Source organism: Arabidopsis lyrata (assembly GCF_000004255.2).
Source record: "Arabidopsis lyrata subsp. lyrata unplaced genomic scaffold ARALYscaffold_1, whole genome shotgun sequence".
Lineage (NCBI taxonomy): Eukaryota > Viridiplantae > Streptophyta > Magnoliopsida > Brassicales > Brassicaceae > Arabidopsis > Arabidopsis lyrata.
The window spans coordinates 11003885-11024630 of record NW_003302555.1 but is presented as its reverse complement, the minus strand read 5'-3'; the positions used below and the strand labels follow the sequence as shown (position 1 = coordinate 11024630).

At 32.9% G+C, this 20746-nt stretch overlaps 4 protein-coding genes across 5 annotated transcripts; 2 read left to right on the top strand and 2 right to left on the bottom strand.

The window, feature by feature from the left end:
• The first annotated feature begins 42 nt into the window (after nt 1-42).
• On the top strand, nt 43-1386 carry LOC9329433 (cytochrome c oxidase assembly protein COX19). Of its 2 annotated transcripts, none has more exons than XM_021010991.1 (4): nt 43-212; nt 686-774; nt 859-950; nt 1073-1386. In XM_021010991.1, exons 1-4 carry the CDS (start codon nt 203-205, stop codon nt 1155-1157), a joined length of 276 nt encoding a protein of 91 aa, XP_020866650.1. In that variant the 5' UTR covers nt 43-202; the 3' UTR covers nt 1158-1386. The 2 variants fall into 2 exon arrangements, with proteins under 2 accessions (XP_020866650.1, XP_002893372.2); XM_002893326.2 differs by having other exon boundaries at nt 853-950.
• Nucleotides 1387-6006: 4620 nt separating this feature from the next.
• Nucleotides 6007-6232, bottom strand: LOC110224949 (the record flags this gene model as incomplete). Its single annotated transcript, XM_021012986.1, is given in 2 exon segments — nt 6007-6120; nt 6122-6232. Coding segments are annotated over 2 exon segments (204 nt in total), but the record flags the coding sequence as incomplete, so codon positions are not given.
• Nucleotides 6233-8248: 2016 nt separating this feature from the next.
• On the top strand, nt 8249-9136 carry LOC9326687. The gene has a single exon (XM_021012984.1). The coding sequence runs from the start codon at nt 8362-8364 to the stop codon at nt 8884-8886; it is 525 nt and encodes a 174-aa protein (XP_020868643.1). The 5' UTR covers nt 8249-8361; the 3' UTR covers nt 8887-9136.
• A 4939-nt stretch (nt 9137-14075) lies between these two features.
• On the bottom strand, nt 14076-15793 carry LOC9329432 (F-box/kelch-repeat protein At1g26930). Its single transcript, XM_021014549.1, has one exon. The coding sequence runs from the start codon at nt 15594-15596 to the stop codon at nt 14328-14330; it is 1269 nt and encodes a 422-aa protein (XP_020870208.1). The 5' UTR covers nt 15597-15793; the 3' UTR covers nt 14076-14327.
• Between the last annotated feature and the right edge of the window lie 4953 nt (nt 15794-20746).

The window sequence follows — 20746 nt, the reverse complement described above, 5'->3', positions numbered from 1 at the left end:
CACACCCTGAAACCCGACAGTACCCATTGGTTCTTATAGTATACTTCAGTGTTAATAATATATGTATCCACTATATTAATGTAAACCTTCGTACGGGCCAAGTTCAGGCCCATAATTTTAAAGACCGGTTCTGTAAGATTTAGCTATTCCCCATAGACATATGAATCTAAACCATAGTTGCTGGTGAATCCCAAGCTTCAAGATGAGTACAGGTGCGTCACTTTGCTCTTCCATTTCTGTTTATCTATCGATTAATCTCCTACTATCCAAGATTATGAGGGGTCTATTCGGGTTTTATTTTGTATTGAATTTCTTGATATCTTGAGAATTTTTGTGTGTTTGTGATGCGTTTCTGTAAAAACCTCTGTTGCCTTGGACCAAAAACCCTAAATCGAAAATTCAGTGTTCCCACAACTGTTATGCCTAAGGCATACACTATCCCTCTTCATTGTCCATTTAAATGTACTTTAAATTAGATATGTTGAAGAAATTCTTTGCACATAATGCAACTCCAATCCTAAAACCTAATTCTCTTGCAAATACTCAGATAGAACTTAGTTAAGCAGTGTTAATTATTGATGGTTAGACTGTAAAATTGATTTTGGTATTGGCAAGGAAACAAAACATTGGTGTTACTTAGTAGTCACTCAGATTATCATTGGCGTTTGTTGATTCTTGTTGAAAGGTGGAGCGTTTGGAGGAAACAGAGGATTGAGACCAATACCACCAGAAAAGGGTATTTTTCCTTTGGATCATTTGCATCAATGCGACACGGTATTGTTACATCCTTCCTTATCTCCAACCTAATCCTTACTCGTGGAAATGTTTTCATGTGAGTGTTGTTTTTTGTAGGAGAAGAAAGGTTATCTCGACTGTCTCAAGTCTTCTGGTCATAAGTCTGAGCAATGTAGGCATCTTTCAAAGACGTATCTCGAGTGTCGGATGGCAAAGTCAGTCCTTCTTGAGCATCCTCTAATGATTTAAGTTATATTTTGGTTTCCGGATTCAGAATAATATCACGAACGGGTGACTTTGGATTGATTTGAATGATGTGGTTCTGTTTATCATGCAGGAATTTGATGGCAAAGCAAGATATGTCTGAGCTGGGATTCAGTGGTGTTACTGAACTGGATTCTATTGTGGAGAAAGAAAGATGAAAGTCTGCGATTATATTGTGCTGATCGGTTTTTTGGAACACATACATATTGAAAATTGAAGACTATTAAGAACTTTCTTGATGTTGCTTCACAAAACTCCAAGATTTTATTGAGATTAGAGTAGTTAGTGATGTTTGTGCATGTATCCACAAGAGAAACTTGAAATTATCACACACCATTCTCCACATCTGGTTCATTTCTGTTAATCTAATCTTGGTATTTTAGGGTATTTTTCTATATTTATATATGTTTTAGAGAGTCTGAGTTGGCCAATTAAAAGCCACTTGGCCATTGACATAGATACATTGATTTGTAGTAAATAAATAAAAACAATAATTTGACATAGATACATTGATTTGTAAAAAAAAAAAAAAAACATTAATTTGACATAGATACATTGATTTGCAGAGTCCAGGCGTTTAAATTTGTGCCTAACTGATCAATGGCCAATTAAAAGCCACTTGGTCATAAGTTGGCCACCGCACCAATGTGACCATTTAGGCACAAACTTAAATGTGGATGGCCACAAATTTAACATTTTCAAAATAGTGTGGCCTAAACGTGACATTTTATGGCCACGGTTTTGCATGTCACGGTAGTGGCTAAATTTTAATAGTCTTGTATAATATATAAAGCTACGAAAATATATAAATTGAGGCAGATGAATGAAGCGGACATATAACATGATGATTTTGCTTTGGTTGTCATTTTTCTTTTTTATTATATAAACCCCGAAACGAAAATAAGAAGAAAAAAATCGTTAGCGTACATTGTGATATTTAATTAGGCTCAACTCTAATCAATCAAACATAATCAAGCTGTCTTAATCATGACTGTTATCATCCCATTATTTTGTATACACCCACTAGATATTCTTTTATTAAAACACAACAATGTCGGGGGAAAACTTTTCTATAATTGTTTGTGCTCAAATATATATGTGTATAAACAACAAAGCTCATGACATTATTTACTTTACCCACTTTACAATATTATTTCGTGGTTACTAAATATCTTATTCGAAATTGAAAAAGTTCTGTGAAAATGTTAATACTTACTATAAGCTACTATATCTTTTTCTTTTTTTGGACAAAAACTATAACTATATATATTTTAGTATTTGAACATTATGAATAAGTTTTGTTTTATTTCGATTTTTTTAATAAGTTTGGATTCGTCGTAAATGGTTTTGAAGATGCCGTGTGAATTTTGTAGCTACCAAATGAATACATATTGATCTCCGATTTTTCATTTGTTAACTAAACCAAATAAATTTTTTGTTTTTTGGGCAAAACTAAAGTGAATGATTTAAAAAACGATTTCTGTTATTGGTGGAAGACTGAAAATGTCCAAAGTTGCCTAGATTCTAAACTTGTCGACGCCACCATTATTAACATGACATATTGATTAGTAAACACAGAAGTATTTATTAGATCTCCTCAAGGGATATGACTAACTTAATGAATTATCAATGTCACGAACAGGTGGAACATCGCATAAGTGGACCGACCACTTCAATTATTTAGATCGACGGTGGCACTATAATATTGCGATGGAATATGATATGATAATGGCGTATCATGACCATTCAACCACTATGCACATGCCACCTCCTACCATGGTAGACCAACGAATGGCCCAAGCATTCTTGATATTTTAATATCGAAAGCATGGTTCCAGTTAGCTATTCGTATGTTAGATTTGTTAGTATTATTCTATTATAACATCATATCTTTTCGTACAATTTATAAAGGTGTGGTGACATAAAATAATGAAAATGCGGTACTTGTTATATATATACGGTTTCCATTTTGTTTAAAGCTTATAATATTTCGATTCTATATGGTTTTTACTTTCTGTTTCCATTAAATTTTTCTTTCGTTAATTCTGCACCGTTTGTTTCATATGTTCCATTCGTTTCGTTTTAACCACTTTGAATACACTTTTTTTTTGTTAAAACTTTGAATACACTTGCTTTTTTTCATTCTATTTATTCACACCACTTGATCTTTTTTTTCTTTTCTTTTTTTCATCTTCACCACTTGTTCTATTATTTCAAGTTCCTCTATGTATATAAAACTATACATAGCACATTAATAAATAAATAAAGTGTATTGGCTGCTGAAACTGAGAAAGTAAGAAGTACGTATGTATACAAAATCGGTGTACGGTGACCATGTGCATACGTACGTACATGCATGTGTCTACGTTCTTGAAATTTTCAAATGTATTGCAGCTGAAAATTTTATATATTTAAAAAAAAATTCTAGAAATGTCAATTTCCTGGAGAGAGTTAATATATATATATATATCACAATTAAATTTTCTGATATTTCCTAAATTTCTTATTGTAACAATAATGCTTTTGATGTTTAACGCTGATAGTCTTTTTTTTTTATGTCTTTAGAGCATCATTATCAAGAGGTATAAGTACTAGATCTAAAGCAAAAATGTCTAAAATTTAAATAAATAAAAAAAGAAAACATTGGACTCATGTCTAAAGTTAGATTTTTAGAAGTCATTTAGACATTTATGTGTTTTCAATTGGTTGATTTGGACTCAAAGTGTCTAAATTTCAAATTTTGTATTATTTACAATTATATATATGATTTGGATTTCTAATATGAGTCCAACCAATAATCATGCTCATAATACATATCCTTTTAATATTGCATCGACCTTTTTCCTTTTAATATTGCATCGACCTTTTTCCTTAACTCCAACAAGGAAAGGCATGGTAATCCCTGGTTACTAGGTAGCAACTCACTGGAGACCACTTGCGCTAATAGCTCATGTGAATATTTTTCATGATTGATTTCTAGATTTTGTTCAACTAAATTTAATATAATTAGATGAAATCTTGAAAATTTATTATAACTAGAATCAATAAATTCAAGATAAATACTACCAATTGAAGATAGTAATATATTAAAAGCTCCACGTTATAAACATTAAAACATATGATGGACTTTAACCATTAATTTAAAGTAGATATTTAGGATAAGAGGATATGGATGGACCTGTAAGGCTTTCAAAATCCTTCACTCCGTCCCAACCAGCATTCATTGGACCAGCACCACGCTCCCACCTCTTAAATAGTGACGTTTACATTATACAATTTCAATATTTCACCTTTGACAAAAAAAAAATCAATATTTCATATTTGTTATATATCACTTGACAAATAAAAGCCTCATTAGAAACTAGGAAGGAAATTAACTTGGAGGTGGTCGTGACTCGTAGAAGAATTGCGAAGACCAACTCGCCCTAGCCGCCGTCAAGCTTCTCCTTTTGATTTGACCTCTCCGGCCACCGGCGCTTCTCGCCGGAGTCGTGAGAGGGCCGTCCGTGGTTTGTTCTTCCTTGCGTCTTTAGTTTCGGAGCCATTCCTAGCCCTCCTCTAGCGGATCTAGTTACAAAAGTTTCGGAACGGCTTAGGTTTGGGTCTTCTTCCGATCTCGGCAAGATCTTCCCTGAAAATCGTCTCCTTTTGGCTCGCGTTGGTGCGCCGCGAATTGTCCTATCTCGTCGGTTGCTTTGTTGTGCGTATTTGCAGATCTGGTTATGGCCCGTTGGCGTCCGATGGTGATACACGATGTGTTAGCTTCTAATGCGGCCGAGATGTTCTTGCCTCCTCTACGGTATCATCTGACTTTTGTTTTCTTTCGTCCTTGAGATTGCTGCTTCTGGTCTCTGGTTTTTGTGACTTTGGGTGGTACAAATCTTTGGTTTAGGCAGTTTTAGAAAGTGTGTAGGTCAGTTTAGGCTGCCTCGCTCTCTCTTCTCTTGCTGTTAGCCCGAAGCTTTGGTCATAGCTTGCTGGCGCTCTTTTGGTTTCGTGATTTTGTTGATCTTACTTTAGCCCTTTGATAAGCTTTATGTGATCTCTCCGGTTCGATCGTGTGCTTCTCTCATCTGAGTGTAGTATCTTCCGGTTTGAGGTTTGTTTCGCTCCTTGTCTCTACACTCAAGACTTGATCGAGGTCTGGTCAGTTCATGACTTCTAACGAGGCGTCTCCTAGTCGTTGTATTCGACAATCGCCGCTTCTGGAAGATTTGTGGGATTTGGTTTATGTGTCTCATGTTTGTCTTGCCGGAATAGAAGTTTAGGTTCATCTGCTTTGAGAGGTACCTTGGCTTCACAATAGGAGGTTTCGTTAACTGCAAGATGGACGCATGTTGTCCTTTGTGGCTAGCTTTGCTCACATCGGTGTTGGAGTAAGTTTGGCATGTCCTTTTATTTCCTTCTGAGCTTTAGTTTACGAGTTTGTCCATTGTTTCGTCTTCGGTGGTTTGTTCACTCGGTTTTAGTTAGTGTCCATGTGTTTTAGGGCATCACTTCCCTTTGTTGGGCTTTCGCTTCCCTCTTTTGGGCTTTCGCTTCCCTCTTTTGGGCTTTTAGACTCCGGGGATATTTATGTCTTCCGCCGGCTTAGTTTCCAAAAGAGTTTCGACTCTTGTCGGTCTTGTATTTCAAAACTGCATTCTACCTTCGTATAATATAATGGAATCATTCAGATGAAAAAAAAACAAACAAACTAGGAAGGAAACAAGACAATGAATGGTTAAACCGAAAAAATAAAAATCTCTTCTTTTCGTTTCAGTAAAAAATTCTTTTAACCTAGCTTTTCTCTCTCGCCGCCTGCCTTAAAACAAAGCTTCAGTCAAGTTTTTGACCGGCGCGTGGCGGATCATATAGCGCCGGCGTCGGTCACCTCCTCTAATTTCTTGCTTAGTTTTTTATTTCTTGTCTCTGTATCCTTCGGTTGTTGAAGCGTGGTGGTTTTTGACGTGGTGGAGCCATGGGTTTCGAGGCTCAAATCTATTGAGATTCTTCTTTGGTTTTCAGATCCGTCGGTTCTGTTGGTCGTTAGTGTGCTCGGGTCGCCGTTTTTGTTCGCAGTTCACGAAGTGGATCTATGGCTTGACTCAGATCAGTCCGATTGATCTCTTCGGTGAGCCTAGGCGACATTGGTGGGTCTGGTTTTTTCTCGCGACGGCTCCTCTCTCTTCCTTCCTCGGCAAATCTGTGCATCAGTGGATCGCCTCTTTGTTTTCTTGGTATCTTCCTCGTCTCTACTGTCTTCCTTCTTGTGTCTCCTGTTTGCTCTGATCAGATTGTATCCGATTTAGATCTGGTTTCATCAGTTGCTCAGGTTTTAGTTGTCTCCCTCGTTTGGGCTGTCGTCTCCCTCTTTTGGGCTAAGCTTCTCTTCCTCGACTATATTACTTTGTTAGTTTGGGGTATAGCTCTTTGGTTATGTCTAGGATCTATCTCTTGTAGTATTAAGCAATGTTTGGCTTAATTACTTGTTCGTTGTGGCGTTGAAAGGTCTAAGTGGGTCTCGATTATCTTACGGTTCATCCGGGAGACCCTTGACAAAGACACTCATAGAAAAAGATGCATCTTATGCGGAGAAGGCCAAGTTTCACTCTCTTGTTTTCGCCATTTTTGTTGAAGCCCGTTCTCATATATTGTTATGCGGAAAGTCTTTATGGTGAGTTTCGAGAGCTTCAACAGTCTCAAGACAAGTTGGGTTTGGTTTATGCAATGCATTCGAAAACTCTTTTCCTATTGTAGGTTATGGTCGATCATTGTGTTTCTCTGTAATTTAATTCTCGTCTTTTATCTTGTGATTTGTAACCTATCCGAACTTTTGATTATCAATATTACCTTTCAGTGAAAAAAAAAAAACTAGGAAGGAAACCTAAAGAGAGGACTCCACGTAATCTAGTTGTCGATTCCACTAATCTTAAGTTTGACGTAGCTCGAAGGTTGCTTAGATGAAAAAAAGACGTAACCCAATTCAAATTATCTACTCCTGATCATTCTTGGAGTAATATTTTAAAAAATTAAGAAATTATAAGCATTCCTTCTTTTTTTTTAATAACCATGGTCCTCATTGTGGGAACCGTAAAATACACAATTTTTTTAAAAAAAAATACACAATTTGACTGGGTGAAAGATCATTATTTAAAAATAATGGCAAGCAGGCCAATAAAGTAAGTTTTAAAAAAGAAAAAAATGAAAAGTAAAGATTTGAAGAAGTGCTTCGAAAGAAAGAGAACAATAACACACTGGCGTAACCCTACCAGCTGATATTAAGTCCGTAGCACTTAAAAGCATGATAAACACGTATAAATTCAACCAGCTGGAAATTTGTTTTGAAAACATTATTAAGGTAATGAACTTATAAATTTGGATATACTTTGGATCCTATGTGTGTAAAAACTAAAATAGTCCCATCCTTAAGTGTAATAGGTGAAAAAAGTTCAAATTTATAATCAACTAATGAAAAATAATGAAGAGGTTGCGACTTGTGATTAGTTTAATGTATGGTCAAGTGAACAATGAGAACCCGTCTCTTTCCATGTGCAATCCAAAGACGTAAAATGACAGCCGTCCGATTTCCCCTCGTAATCTACAAGCTCGTTTTTGAAGGCTAATCCTACGGCGGATACAACACAAAAATATTGCCAAATCTCAATGACAACAACACCTAGTTTCTTTATCTTTTGTCTCTCTCTCGCTCTTCCTCTTACAATATGAGCATCCTTAAGTTTAACCTCCTTGATATTCGAGTCCAAAAAAAAAAAAAAACTCTTTCTCTTTTAAAAAACCAACATTTAAAAAAAAATAGGTACTCCATTTGAAGTCCATACTCAATATCTTTTTTAGAATCAAGATATTTTTTGGACACTCAATCGATATTTCGAAAATTATGTGAATTTATTGTTCTTTAAGAAAAAAATTGATAAAAATATTGTATACTTTCATATTTGATACAAATTTATTTGTAAATAAATCATCGCCATCAATTTTGAAGATTTGCCTGGCATGGCATGATGCGTTTTATGTAACAACTAACAACCAACAAAGCTTACATGCCTTAGGATCCATACTTTACTACTCGCTCTGCATATCAGAAATTTTAAATTATTGACCAAATATTTTAGACTTTTTTCCGTGTAATGCGATAATTTGAATAAAGCATTCACATGTTTCTTCCTCCTGACATGCACGAAGCAATTTAAAATGATGCTAAATCCCATTATTATTTTAATATACTATACAATAAATAGCTATTTTGACCAAATAATCTCTCTATATATACATTTCAGACTCTCTATCTCTCTTATCACCCTCACATTTTTCCCTCTCTAACGTTACTAAAAGCTCCTCTCTCTCTTTCTCTTGAATAACATGGCTGAAATATCTGATGTATCGCCATTGAAGCGTTACAGAGAACAAGAAACCCTAGCAGAAGAAGAAACAACCAAACGACAAAAGCCCGCTTCGTCATCATCTTCTTCCTCTTACAACCAAATTCTATGTCTCCTCAACGATTCAGACGAACAAAACCAACACAACAATGACCTAACTTCCTTTATAAACGCTCTTCAGCAAGAAATCTCATCAGATGACCAAAACGCCGTCGTTTCCGAAACCATCAACGTCGAAGACTCGTCGTCATCGTCGTGCGTTTCCTCGAAAGAAGAAGATGTCGAAGATGACAACAAGGAGAAAGTGATGCAGCATCTTTTGGAAGCTTCCGATGACGAACTTGGGATCCCTCACACAGATTTTGGCGAGAGTAATTATGAAAAGACTAATGAGAGTTACGTTTATGGAGATAGCTTGTTAGATGGGTTTGGTGATGCGTTTTGGGAGCTTGAAGACGAAGCTGCTAATTATTACACGTTGCTGCAGTCTGAGCTATTCATGTAGAAACTATCCTAATTAATGGTCAAAATGGGAAACAAATTACCCAAAAAAAAAAAAACGTAAATCTGGAAGAATAGGCCAATAAAAAAAAAGTGGGTGTCTTTTTTTAATATGGAAATTAATTTCATTTTTTCAAGACACATTTCTTTTGTTTTTCCGGAGCGAGGAAAGATCATTTTAATTGATTGATTAATTTGTAGTAAGGCAATGCCGCAATGATATTATTTTAATCTGCTCTACTTTTTGGCCTCTTCCAGTTATTTTGATGCGTCAAAAACTCAAAAGATAGTAAAATAATAAACTCATGGGTTTTCATTTTTCCAAAATGTTTCTTGTGAATAAGATCGTGGCGTATTCGTGGAAGTACGTAATGCATATAATTAACTTAAGAAAGGAATAAAGTTGATTAAAGAGTCAGAATCGTTTCTGGTGAAAATTAAACAAAGCGAAATACAAAAGAGGTTTGAAGCTGCCCACACTCCAATCCAACGTTTATGTTTGCCTTTAGATTACGTTTACGTTTATATGTTATAAACTTATAATGAAATCATAACGTCTAATCTTATAGTCAAATTATGTTTATATCTTGATTTTACATTAAAAAAATGTTATTTAGAAAAAATATTATATGTAAAAGCCAAATTTTTAAAAGTAAAAGATTTGTGTTTAGAACAATCTAGGTCATATACCATCAATTTGACGCTTTTCACGTTCTGTTTAAATTTACAACATCAATCTTATGACTGATTACTCTGTTAGTTTGTATTTTTATAATTCATCGGCTGGTTAATTAGAACTAATTGTGGACATTGTAGAATATATACAATTTTTAAAAAATAAAATTACGGTTGGAAAACGTATTAGAATAAAACGTACACGCCTGTTTGACAACGTCTACCTTAGCTGCAACTACTTAATGCAAAAATTTAACCCACTTCGTGATTAACGTAACAACTACTACAACTATTTTAAACAACTCTTACAATATCTTTTTTTTCAAATTAAAACACAAAAAATAGCACAAGGAAATTTTATAATAAAGCATTAAAAACTTTAAGAAGGATTGTTGTAAACGTTTAGAAAGGGTCTTATCATTTATGAAAAGTTCTATAAATTGTTCAAAATATTCTCATAAAAAAAACTTTTGTGGTATTTGGTTTTTTCTTTTGTAAATCTCTTTTTTTTTTTTATTATAAACAATCTGAAAGATATGTCTTTTAAAAATCCTCAAAAATATTATTTATATATTTTCTATTTTAACTATTAATTGGTGTAACTCTCAAATCATATATTAGGTCATGATTAATTATTAGTGGGACATTTTGATGGTAGCTGGATACCTCAACTGAACCCTACTTTTTTTTAAGCATTTGTCCTGTGATATTTTTTGGCGACAAAAGATATATATTATATTTTCGAATGGGCAATATAATTATAAAATATAGGATATTGGAAAATAAAAGTTAAGTTAATGTAACAGAAACCGAATACTAATGGGCTTCGCTACGTCAAATTATATCGACCAAGTAATCATGCATTTGCATTATTAACATACTTTGCCCAACAATAATGACGATGTTCGAGTGAGTGGACCAGCCAAACAATGTGTTGGTTATGCAAATAATTTCAATTTCATGTGACTATCGAATTATTTGCACAAAAGTATAATCTATATATTTATTTACTGGTCGAATCTAATAAATCATTAAATTCGAAGATATATTCCTAGGTGCTCATATATTCTTTTCATAGCTAATATGTTTCAAACGACTAGTGTAATTTATATTATTAGTGAGTTATCCACGTAAGACGTAACGTTCATCAAATATTATCATATTTATACAAATATATTATATATGTAAACATCTATATATATATATATATATATCATGGCCAGCCCATGGCTAAAGTCCATGAAGCAAGGGTTTTAGGCAGCAATAATTATAAGTAGTTTTAGGGGCATTATTTTTTGAAAATGTTACCATGGTCTAGTGGTCTGTCCGAACATTATTAATGTTTAGGTCACAGTTTCAATTTCCATAAATGTTAAAACTTGTATTTTTTGCCTTTTTGACAGATTTTATTAATGGGCCAAACCTTTTTTGCTTTAGGCATCCAAAGAGTTTGGGCCGGCCCTGTATATATATATTCAACTTGATAAACAAAATAATTATAAAAGAAATATTCTATGAAATTAACTTCTATTTTTAAATTTCGTCATCTAATCCCGATGCCTAACGAAAATTAATATCAAGTATATAAGTGACACAAAAATGTACAGTTGATTTATTATGGAGGAGGATTGGAGGTCGTCTAGAAAGAAAATAAAGTGAAACATAAACGAAAATGAATAGCGTTTGCTTGGTCATGCAAAGTTCTCACACGTCCTTAATCTATATATGAGTTCCTAGTCATTTAAAAATTCTTTTAAGAAATCATATATATTGGATAGTTTTTTCTTCCAACTACTGTGTGTTTTCAATTACCGATAAACATTTAGGGGTGTTTATAAAAATTGAGTATTTCAGTTTAGCGAGCTACATTACTATGTTTTCTCTCTTCATTTAGACATTAAATTTATGCGGCATTTAACTTTTCATTTCATTTACAATTGTTAACCATTATTCTGTTGTTTGTACCTCACTTAAAAACATTTTATCCCTCTTTTTGTTTGTCTATAGTCGTGATGATTAGAGACAGTTGTAGTTGTAACCACCTAAGTTAAATGCACTTGTCAATTGGTAACCAGCAGAGCTTATGGTTACAGCGAATTTATTGATCAGCTACGTACTAATTAAAAAAAAAAAAAAAAAAACAACTAGAATTTGACATAGCCAAAAATAAGTTGGAAATTCCAATTGAAATGGCCTTGTTTACACATTTCCAAGTGTTATTATAAAAAGTCAGTTTTGGATTAGGAGAAACAACATATACATCAGAGGTCCAAATATTGATAAGTATCAATATTAAAAATAGATTCCCGAATCTGTGTCATTTCAAATTGAAAACCGGTAAATAGATCCAAACTGGAAGGTCCAAACATAAAGTTGAAAAAAATAATTCATTGTAAATGCGAATATTTAGACAAATGAGAAATGCCCACAAAAACAATGTGAATTCCCTCTATTCTAGAAATTTGATCGAGATCTCATCTATTCATTAGTTGGCTTCTTTCGAGGCGTTAAACAATCATATTCTTTGATTTCGCCGCTTCCGAAAGTTTTGGTGTGATATTAATGCCTTTGACCTAGATCCCTTCTCGCCGGTATGGATTCCTTAGAACTCGTCTACGTGAGGTAGCCTTCATCGTAATTGGTGGTACCGCTGTCCGTTTGGTTGGGAGTTCCTTATCCCCTACGGAGTGGCTCATCGTAAAGCTCTTTCTTTCTTTTGTTTGCTAATGTAGTTGACGAGATGTTGTGGTTAAATGTCGGGTTGTATTGAAGTGCTTCTTTGTTTCAGTTTCTGAATTGTTTCCCTGTTTGTCTAAAGCTTGTTTTGCCTTGTTGTTTCCCTTTTTTTTGAGCTTTGCTTCCAATATTATTTCAATCGTCGGCTTAAGTTTCTGAGGTTATTTGTTAACCGTCGGCTTTATATTTCACCTTAATTGCTATAAAAATCTTTCAGACGAAAAAAAAAACAATGCGAATTCTACTTTGAATGAGCTATAAAAGTCGAATGAGCCAACTGAATCTGCTTTATGAGAGAAATAGAGAATAATATATGCATATTGGTCGTACTATATGATATGTTCATGGAATTTTTTTGGATAATTCCATTTCCATGTTGTTCCTCTATGAATAATTGTTCTTGTGTCAATAATTCTACTTTGCGTGCAATCTGTTCAAAGCACATATAATTATTTGATATAATTGTTCTTCTTAAAGCCAATATCCCATGTATTACCGACATATTGCAAGACTATGGCTTCGGAGCACGGTTGTGGTACTTGAGATATAATCTCAAGAACAATAGTAGACAATATGATTCTTGTTCTTGTAAAAGTTAATGTTGTAAACAAATAATTTTTCAACTTAATTATATATTTATTTCTATTTTCGAATCTGGAAATGGTGTTTTACTTTTTGGTAGTGGTCAGTGGAGGCAATGCAATTGAAAAATGAAAATAAATAAACAATAAGCAAATCAATGTTCTTTTAACCAACAAGAAAAAAAAAGAACCAAATCAATATTCTCTTTTATTTACTTTTATAATTTGATGTTGCATTAGTGGAAGAAACATTAGGGAATCAACAAAAGTAGTCTCATTTTAATAGATTTTACAGTTGTATTAGACGACAAAATAACAAGATTTAATTATGTTGTTAAATAAGAAAATGCCTAAATAGGCAACTAGCCTAAGCCTCCACCAACACTAACCTTGCTTTACTTTTTTATGCCTCAATCATGGGCTCAATTTTATCCCACTGCACCAAATGAAAATCTGAAGTCAATTAAAAAATTGTAATTGTATCGAATCAAATTTCTACTCGAATATGATCCTCCTGCAAAAACATCTAGTATCTCATAAGGTTGAAAGATAATATATTGATATACTATTAAAAGAAATTCATCATCATTTATATACTCTCTCCGTTTTTTTTATAAGTAATGTTTTAGGAGAATGCACATAGATTAATAAATTATTTAATTTTTGTTTATTTCTAAACTAAAACATCATTTATTATCTAATCAACCAATAAAAAAAAACAATCTACGAATATTAAATCGTTAAAACCAATAAAAAAGTAATTAATTTTCCATTGAAAATTGAAAACATCATCTATTTAAGAACAAAATTAAAAAGTTAAAACATCACTTATAAAAGAATGGAAGGAGTACATTGGTCTTTTAGCATAATCAAATAGTTGAAGATTCGACTCGAATAAATATGCTTTTAGAGTTGATGCAGCTGCTACTGAATGTGAATAAATTCTTCACAGACTTTGGACTTAAAGTACTCGATTGAATCAATAACTTTCATGTTTTCTTCTTTTTCTAATTAGTTTATTAATAAATGGGTAATCAATGAAGGCACAAAACGACAAAAAAACACTAGCAAATTTTTAGTGGTCGACTCTATTTCTGCAAATTAAGATGTGATAACACACAGTTTCAACACTTTTTAAGTGTAATTGCGTACAAAAAAAACTCAAAGAGATTGGAATCATTAGAGCAAGAGAAAGAGCTAATGTAACAAAGTAGAAAGAAGAAACATCCATTGAAGTGTAAGATCAAAAGATAGAGTTCGTTAGGAAACATGAAACTACACAATTACAATAAGTAACAAACAGGACAACAATCTCCTTGAATTTTTTTAGATTGATAAACTAATGATAAGCCTGTGTTTTATACCCCATGTTAAAGACGGCTAAATCCAACATCTTCCCCCTGGTAAATTTCTCTATGCAAACAACGGGTTTTCGCGGTTTTATTTCACTTCTTCAACAGCTCATCACCGCGCAGTTATACACGAAATTAACCGACTGTTTCTTGCCGAGTAAATGCCACTCTGGTGTTGCATCACTTGGTACCCATGAGTTAAGCTCAATGAATCCTTCACCTGGAGCCTTTGGTCCACCAATCACTATAACCCGATCCCCACAAGCTCTGAACGCTAAACCCCAACCGTTCATCGAACCCGCTTGCTCAGGCAAGTTCCCAACTTTATTCCATACTCGTTTTTCCTTGTCATACCTCCTAACAGCCATACCAGCATGATCAGCCGCGTAAAGCTGATCATTCACAACCGCTACAAGCGGTGGAGCCATCGCAGCTGCAGACATTCCGTTCCCCTGGTTAGACCGCGGTGGCGACATCTCAGGAATCTCTGTCCATTTCCTAGTCTTCAAATCAAACTCTTCCCCACAAGTCAAAACCTTTGGCTCATTCCCTTCCCCAATACCAATCCCACCAATCACATAAAACTTCCCATCCATAAACACACCAGAACACATTTTCCTCCTCTTGTTCATCCCCGGTAACACCGACCAAGTCTGATCCTCATAGTTATACAACTCCGCAGTATCAAGAATCCTACCATTAGAATCGCAACCACCAGCTAAAACCGCAATCTCTCCGTAACTAGCAGAGCCAAACAAACATCTAGGCATGTTCATACTCTTCCCAGTAGACCAAGAGTTAGTCAAAAGACTGTATCTATAGATTACATAAGAACTCACTTCCCAACCAAACACAAGCAAATCAGTTCCTACAGCCAAAGACTCTTTATCCGCGTACCTGAAACACTCGTTCTGTGGCATACTCGGCAAATGCATCCACCGTTTCGACCTCGGATCAAAAGCTTCCCATTCATTGAGATGGCAAGAGAAATAAACCCAATGCTCAAGCGTCCCTTGTAGCCTCCTGAGTCTATAAATCTCACCACTTCGAATCAAAGAACGTAAGCTCCGATTCACTGAAGCAATGGAGCAGTAATCAGCTCTAGAGCAACGAATCAAACAGCTTAACGAATCATCTTTGTTCATCCCTGGGATAAGTGTTCCTGAATCTGAAGAAGATCCATTGTCTCCTCCTCCTTCACTTGAATCAGTAAGCTTGTACATCTTCTTGAAGTGAAGATCGGACTCATCGTTGTTGAGAAAAGATCGTTTACCAGAAACCAAAAAGCTCCATTTCGTTTCTTGATGGCTTGGCATGGTGAAAAGTGTTGAAACTAGACAAGAATCACGAGGTCGACCTCCTTCGAACATCTTCTCAAAATGGGCAAAGAATCAAAAGCAAGAAACTTTGTTCTGTCTTCAGATTGGATCCAAGCTTTTAACCCAGAAGAAGCTTAAAATCGATTCCATTTCTTGAAATCTGAAACACAGAGAAGTCAAAACTTTCTTGCAACTACAATATCAGAACAAGAAAAAAAAAAAAAAAAAAAAAAAAAAACTAAGAAGGAGAATTGTAACTGAAGAAGAAGAGAAAATTTTTTTAATTTTTGTATATTTTAGAGATTAATTAAACTAATTTTCTCTCTCTATTTTTTCTTTACATTTGTCTATCTCTCATATTATACCTTAAGGTTTAAGCTCCTTTGCGAATCAGAAGAAGCAAATGGACTTTGTAGACAAAAATAATCTCAGTGTTGTGCACATTTTTTTTAATTAATTAATTACTTATGTGTTTTATTCTTGTACTGTGTTTTACTGTTTTAGGCTTTTAGCTAAAGCATATAATATTAATTAAAAATAAAGAAAGAGAGATTAGTGAAAGTGAAAAAGCATAAGAGACGTTTCAAGTTCTTTGCTTTAGACTAAACACAAGCGTGTAATCCAATACCTTGAATCTAACCATTCTATTGCTTTAATCGTACAATATTGTTTAATAAATTTTGAAGTACAATTTTCATCATACTTTTTTTTATATATACTAGATTTTAACCCGCGGTACAACGCGGGGCTATATTTTCTTAAAAAAATAAAAATGTAATTTGTTTGATAGATTATTTTGATTGTTAATTTTAGGATTTCACCCGTGGTATACTATCTTTTATAAATATCAACCCAAACCCGTCCCATCATATTACCCGTCCCGTGAAATTAAACATCATTTAGTTATTTTTCTTTTTAATAATACTTTTATTTAAAAGCTATATAATTCAAGTCAATTTAAAAATTTCTTTTAAATGGTTCCCATAAGATATATATACATATATATTAAATTTGTATAGAGTTGAAATAATATTAATATTACAAACTTTTTATATAATTTAAATATTATAAATATTTTTAAAAATATGCAATATATATTTTTTGTTATTGAATAAGAGGATATTATGTGTAAGAAATGTAGAAAATAAGAGTTTAATATTTTTATTATGGAGTCGCAAGAAAAATCTTTTATTTCTATACATGTTATTCGTTTATTAATAATAAAAGAAAACAAATCCTTTAAATTAGATATTAACTAAAATAAACGCACCATAATTACTTATTAAGTAACAACCAATAAATTTCACCGAAAAATAGGTAACAACCAATAAATTCTAAGCGCAGTAATTAAAGAATGAGATATTAAAAAAAAATATCAAATAAGATATAAGAATCTTAAAATAATTGAATATCTAAATAATTTAATTGTTAGTGTCGATTTTAATGCCTTCATTAATGTGGATTTTTTTTTTACAGAGAAATATTTCCTAAAGATTATCACATTAATGACTCAGAAAATTAAGGAAGATATGAATTTATGATTCTCGAAATCGTGTTGGTAATATCTTTAATTAATATTTTTCAAATTTAAATAATTAATGCCAATGGCATTCATCCGTAAATACATTCCAACTCCAGGATTTATTTGCTAAAAGTCATCCAAAAATGTATATATAGATGTTATCATCAAAAATAGTTTATAAATTGCAATTGTACTCTTTTCTTTCTTGGGACATGTTGGTGCCTAGAATGTGGATGATTTTTAAAAAAATTATTGCTGTAAAAAAAAAAGGATTAAAATTGGATAAGGACGAATAAAGTGTAATATCATCGGACGGTTTGTGATATTCCCGGTGATTCTACGACGGAGCCGCCATGTTTTGAGGTAAAAATAAAGAGCCGGTTTGACACGTGTCATAACCCCATCCACAAGCCTGACTTGGTCAGTTTCAAACTTTTTATCTTTTACTTACGACAAAAACTTTTATCTTTACTTTTGTTTGACTCTATTGGTTAAGAACACAGGCTGTAATAGCCTGCGGGCGAGAATACGGTATACCTGATGCTACAAGGCCCATTTATATGAAACTGATGTTTATGCAATGGACCCTATTTTAATTTAACGATGATTGGTCAATGAGAGTCATGACGATTATTGTTTTACACCTAACAATTGACTTTTTTGTTGCTAGCCAAAAACATGGATCAATGGTTTGGATTGTTAGAAAAGTACTAAAACACTATTTTCATGTTGACATGTTATGATAATTTGACTGATTTTTATATGTGTACTCATGCTTATGACGATATATTTTTAAATAAATAGTATATGGTGGTTTTCAACAAACACGAATTTAGTCTAGACAAATTAACTTTTACATGTGTAATGTGTTCATGGGCTCAAATTCAACAATTTGAACGACAGATTTCACAAATTCACATTCGAAATAATTATTGTTATTTTTCCTTTTGGTATAGTACTTGTGAGGGTTAAGAAAATTAATATCACGTGTTCATATGTGATCTCGTGTTCTCTAGTTAAGTAAATTAATAATAATTGACTGATTTTACAGAGTAATTTTAGTAACCTGCATTGTTCGTCCGTGTGAAATTATGTCCACTTTTGGTAGATTGACGATGGTCTCATCACTCATGGTTGCATTGTATGATCCAAACCTTTCCAACTCTATGTAATAAGATTTTCGGAAATTAACTGTAGTTGATTAAGCTTTTACGTTTGGATATCAATTTAAAATACAAGTAGTCAACTATATGAAGTTAAGGATAAAGGTCACAAGCAAATTTTGTAAAAACCAAATTTCAAAGTATTAAAAACTATATATTCTTTAACCGATTGAACACTGTGTTTTAGGTAAGGTATTAAAGTTTTCGAATAAATTGATACAATTTCAGAATCACAAACAAGTTCTCCGGAGTTTAAACAAGTTCTCCGGAGTTTAAAACTGATGTCAAATGTTAAATTGATTTTAATCCTTTTCAAATTTTGTTTTTTTCTTAATGTATAAGAAATGCAAAAGAAATTTGTTAAATTATGTGTTAAAACAATTATATTTTATTATATGTCACAAGAAATGAAAACGTTCCTATCTTGTATATATGATATTCATACTAGTTATCATGTTTCTATGACTGAGACTTTTAACCTTCACAATTTTCATATAGGAAAAGAGAACAACTACGAATATAGACAAACAATATAAAAAAGAATTTACCTTGAACAAGCAAACAATTTCTTTATAGGTTATCACAAATAAAAGTTTATGTTCTCTAATCTCTACTTCACTTTAATTAATCGTTGGTTGCAAAAGAATGGATGGCATTTTGTACGTAAACAGAAGTTAACGTTTTCTTACAAAATTAGTAAACTGCTTATTTGTTTCAACACGCATGGGAGTGAAAAGCTATAATGACAAATTTGAACATTAATAGTGGTATTAGGAAGCAAGAAAAAGAGAAAATGAATACGCAATTAAGGGAAATTTTTCCAAAATAAGGAAAAAGTCAAAAAATCAAAAATTGAGACTCTTGGTTTTAGTCACATGTCCTGACTCAGCATCTGACTGGATTAGACTCGACGCTTAAGTTGGTGGTGGCCCTATCTTCTTCGTCCCTTTTAAGTTTGGAAAAATGCTTGGAAAGATATCATTAACATTCGTTACCAAAATTGAAAAAAACTAGTATGAGAGATAAATGACAAAAAACTTTGAAAGTTATCAGATAATTTCATCTTTATGGTATCTTTTTTTTAAAGGAGAATAATTGGTAGCAATAGTCTTGATCTAAGTTGGAAGTTGCTTTGGTTCACTAATGCTAAGTTGCGTTATTTTAGTAGTTAAAATGCAAGATGATTATGAGGCATATAATGAAATTAATTTGATCTTTTGAATATAATGAAGTTTTCGGAAATAAACGAATAACAACGAGTGGTACTATAGATGCAATTTAAATAATCTTATTATTTGGGTCTACATGAACAAAACACAACAAATTATGCTTATAGAAACCATAAATAAACTTCGAACCATTAATGACTTCTCATCGTTCCAACAATAACCATACACACACATGCATATATATCCTATTTTTGTCCCACTCCAAACTTTTTTTCCAACCACTTATAACTTTGCTTATCTGTATATATCTAATGGACAATATGCTATTCATAATCATATTAAAATAAGTAATTAAAGGCATATGTAAAGTGGATGTGGTTAAGATTGAAAAGAAAAAATTAAAGATATCAAACGTGTAACGTGTTGTGCTGTGGAGGATTAATGAAAGACGAGAAGTAATAACTAATCACTTTTCCTCGCTAATTGCGGCTCGTCGCACATTTCGTTTAAAAGCAAATGGTATACACATCACACTTGGCTTCTCCCTTTCTCTAATTCTTTTTCATTTTTTATTCTTTTTGTTCATTTACATTTCCTTCGTTTATTTTATAGTTGATATGTTATAGGTGCCGACAAAAAGAAATTGATATGTTTTAGGGTTGTCAATTTTTCTAAAGCATATTTTACGTATAGTTAAATCCTAGATCTGACTAAGATACATGCTTTCGTGGAACTGTAGGTAAATGTACTCTCTCTTTGTCAATTAATGGAATAAAGCTATATATTTTTCCCACTCGTGTTTCTCATCTCATTGCATTAAATATTGATTTTTAATTCACAAAGTCACTATATGTTGTTGTGAGTTGTGATTTTGTGACTTATATTGGTGGTAATTGTGGGAAAATTAGAGTAACAAAATGTTTACACAATCGGTTATATAAATAACGCTAAGTCTTATGTTATATTATTAATTTCTTATTCAAGTTGCATGTTTATAACATCAATATACCCACGTCACATACTGCTATATGTATATATGTTCTCTCGGATGCTTAACACAGAAAGTCAGAAACAGCAAATCATTGTTACCACACACTGACACACGTAAATATAGACGTATATATGCGTATATAACATATACTACAAACTCAAGATAAGAAGAATGTAAAAAAGCATAATCTACTGACTAGTTATATGTATTGTTCTAGAAAATCAGAAAACTTGGAGGATTAGGTGGCAACCCACCATCTTGTAAAATAATTTAGATACCCTTCATTATCATATTATATTTTGAACAGATTATCTCTTTTATCCAACTATATATACCACTAAGCCATAACCAACGGA

Coding starts and splice junctions, on each gene's coding strand:
- LOC9329433 (XM_002893326.2), top strand. Junction 775..852: donor ATTTGCATCAATGCGACACG/GTATTGTTACAT, acceptor TGTTTTTTGTAG/GAGAAGAAAGGTTATCTCGA. Junction 951..1,072: donor CTCGAGTGTCGGATGGCAAA/GTCAGTCCTTCT, acceptor TTTATCATGCAG/GAATTTGATGGCAAAGCAAG.
- LOC9326687 (XM_021012984.1), top strand. CDS start 8,362: ATGGCTGAAATATCTGATGTATCGCCATTGAAGCGTTACAGAGAACAA.
- LOC9329432 (XM_021014549.1), bottom strand. CDS start 15,596: ATGTTCGAAGGAGGTCGACCTCGTGATTCTTGTCTAGTTTCAACACTT.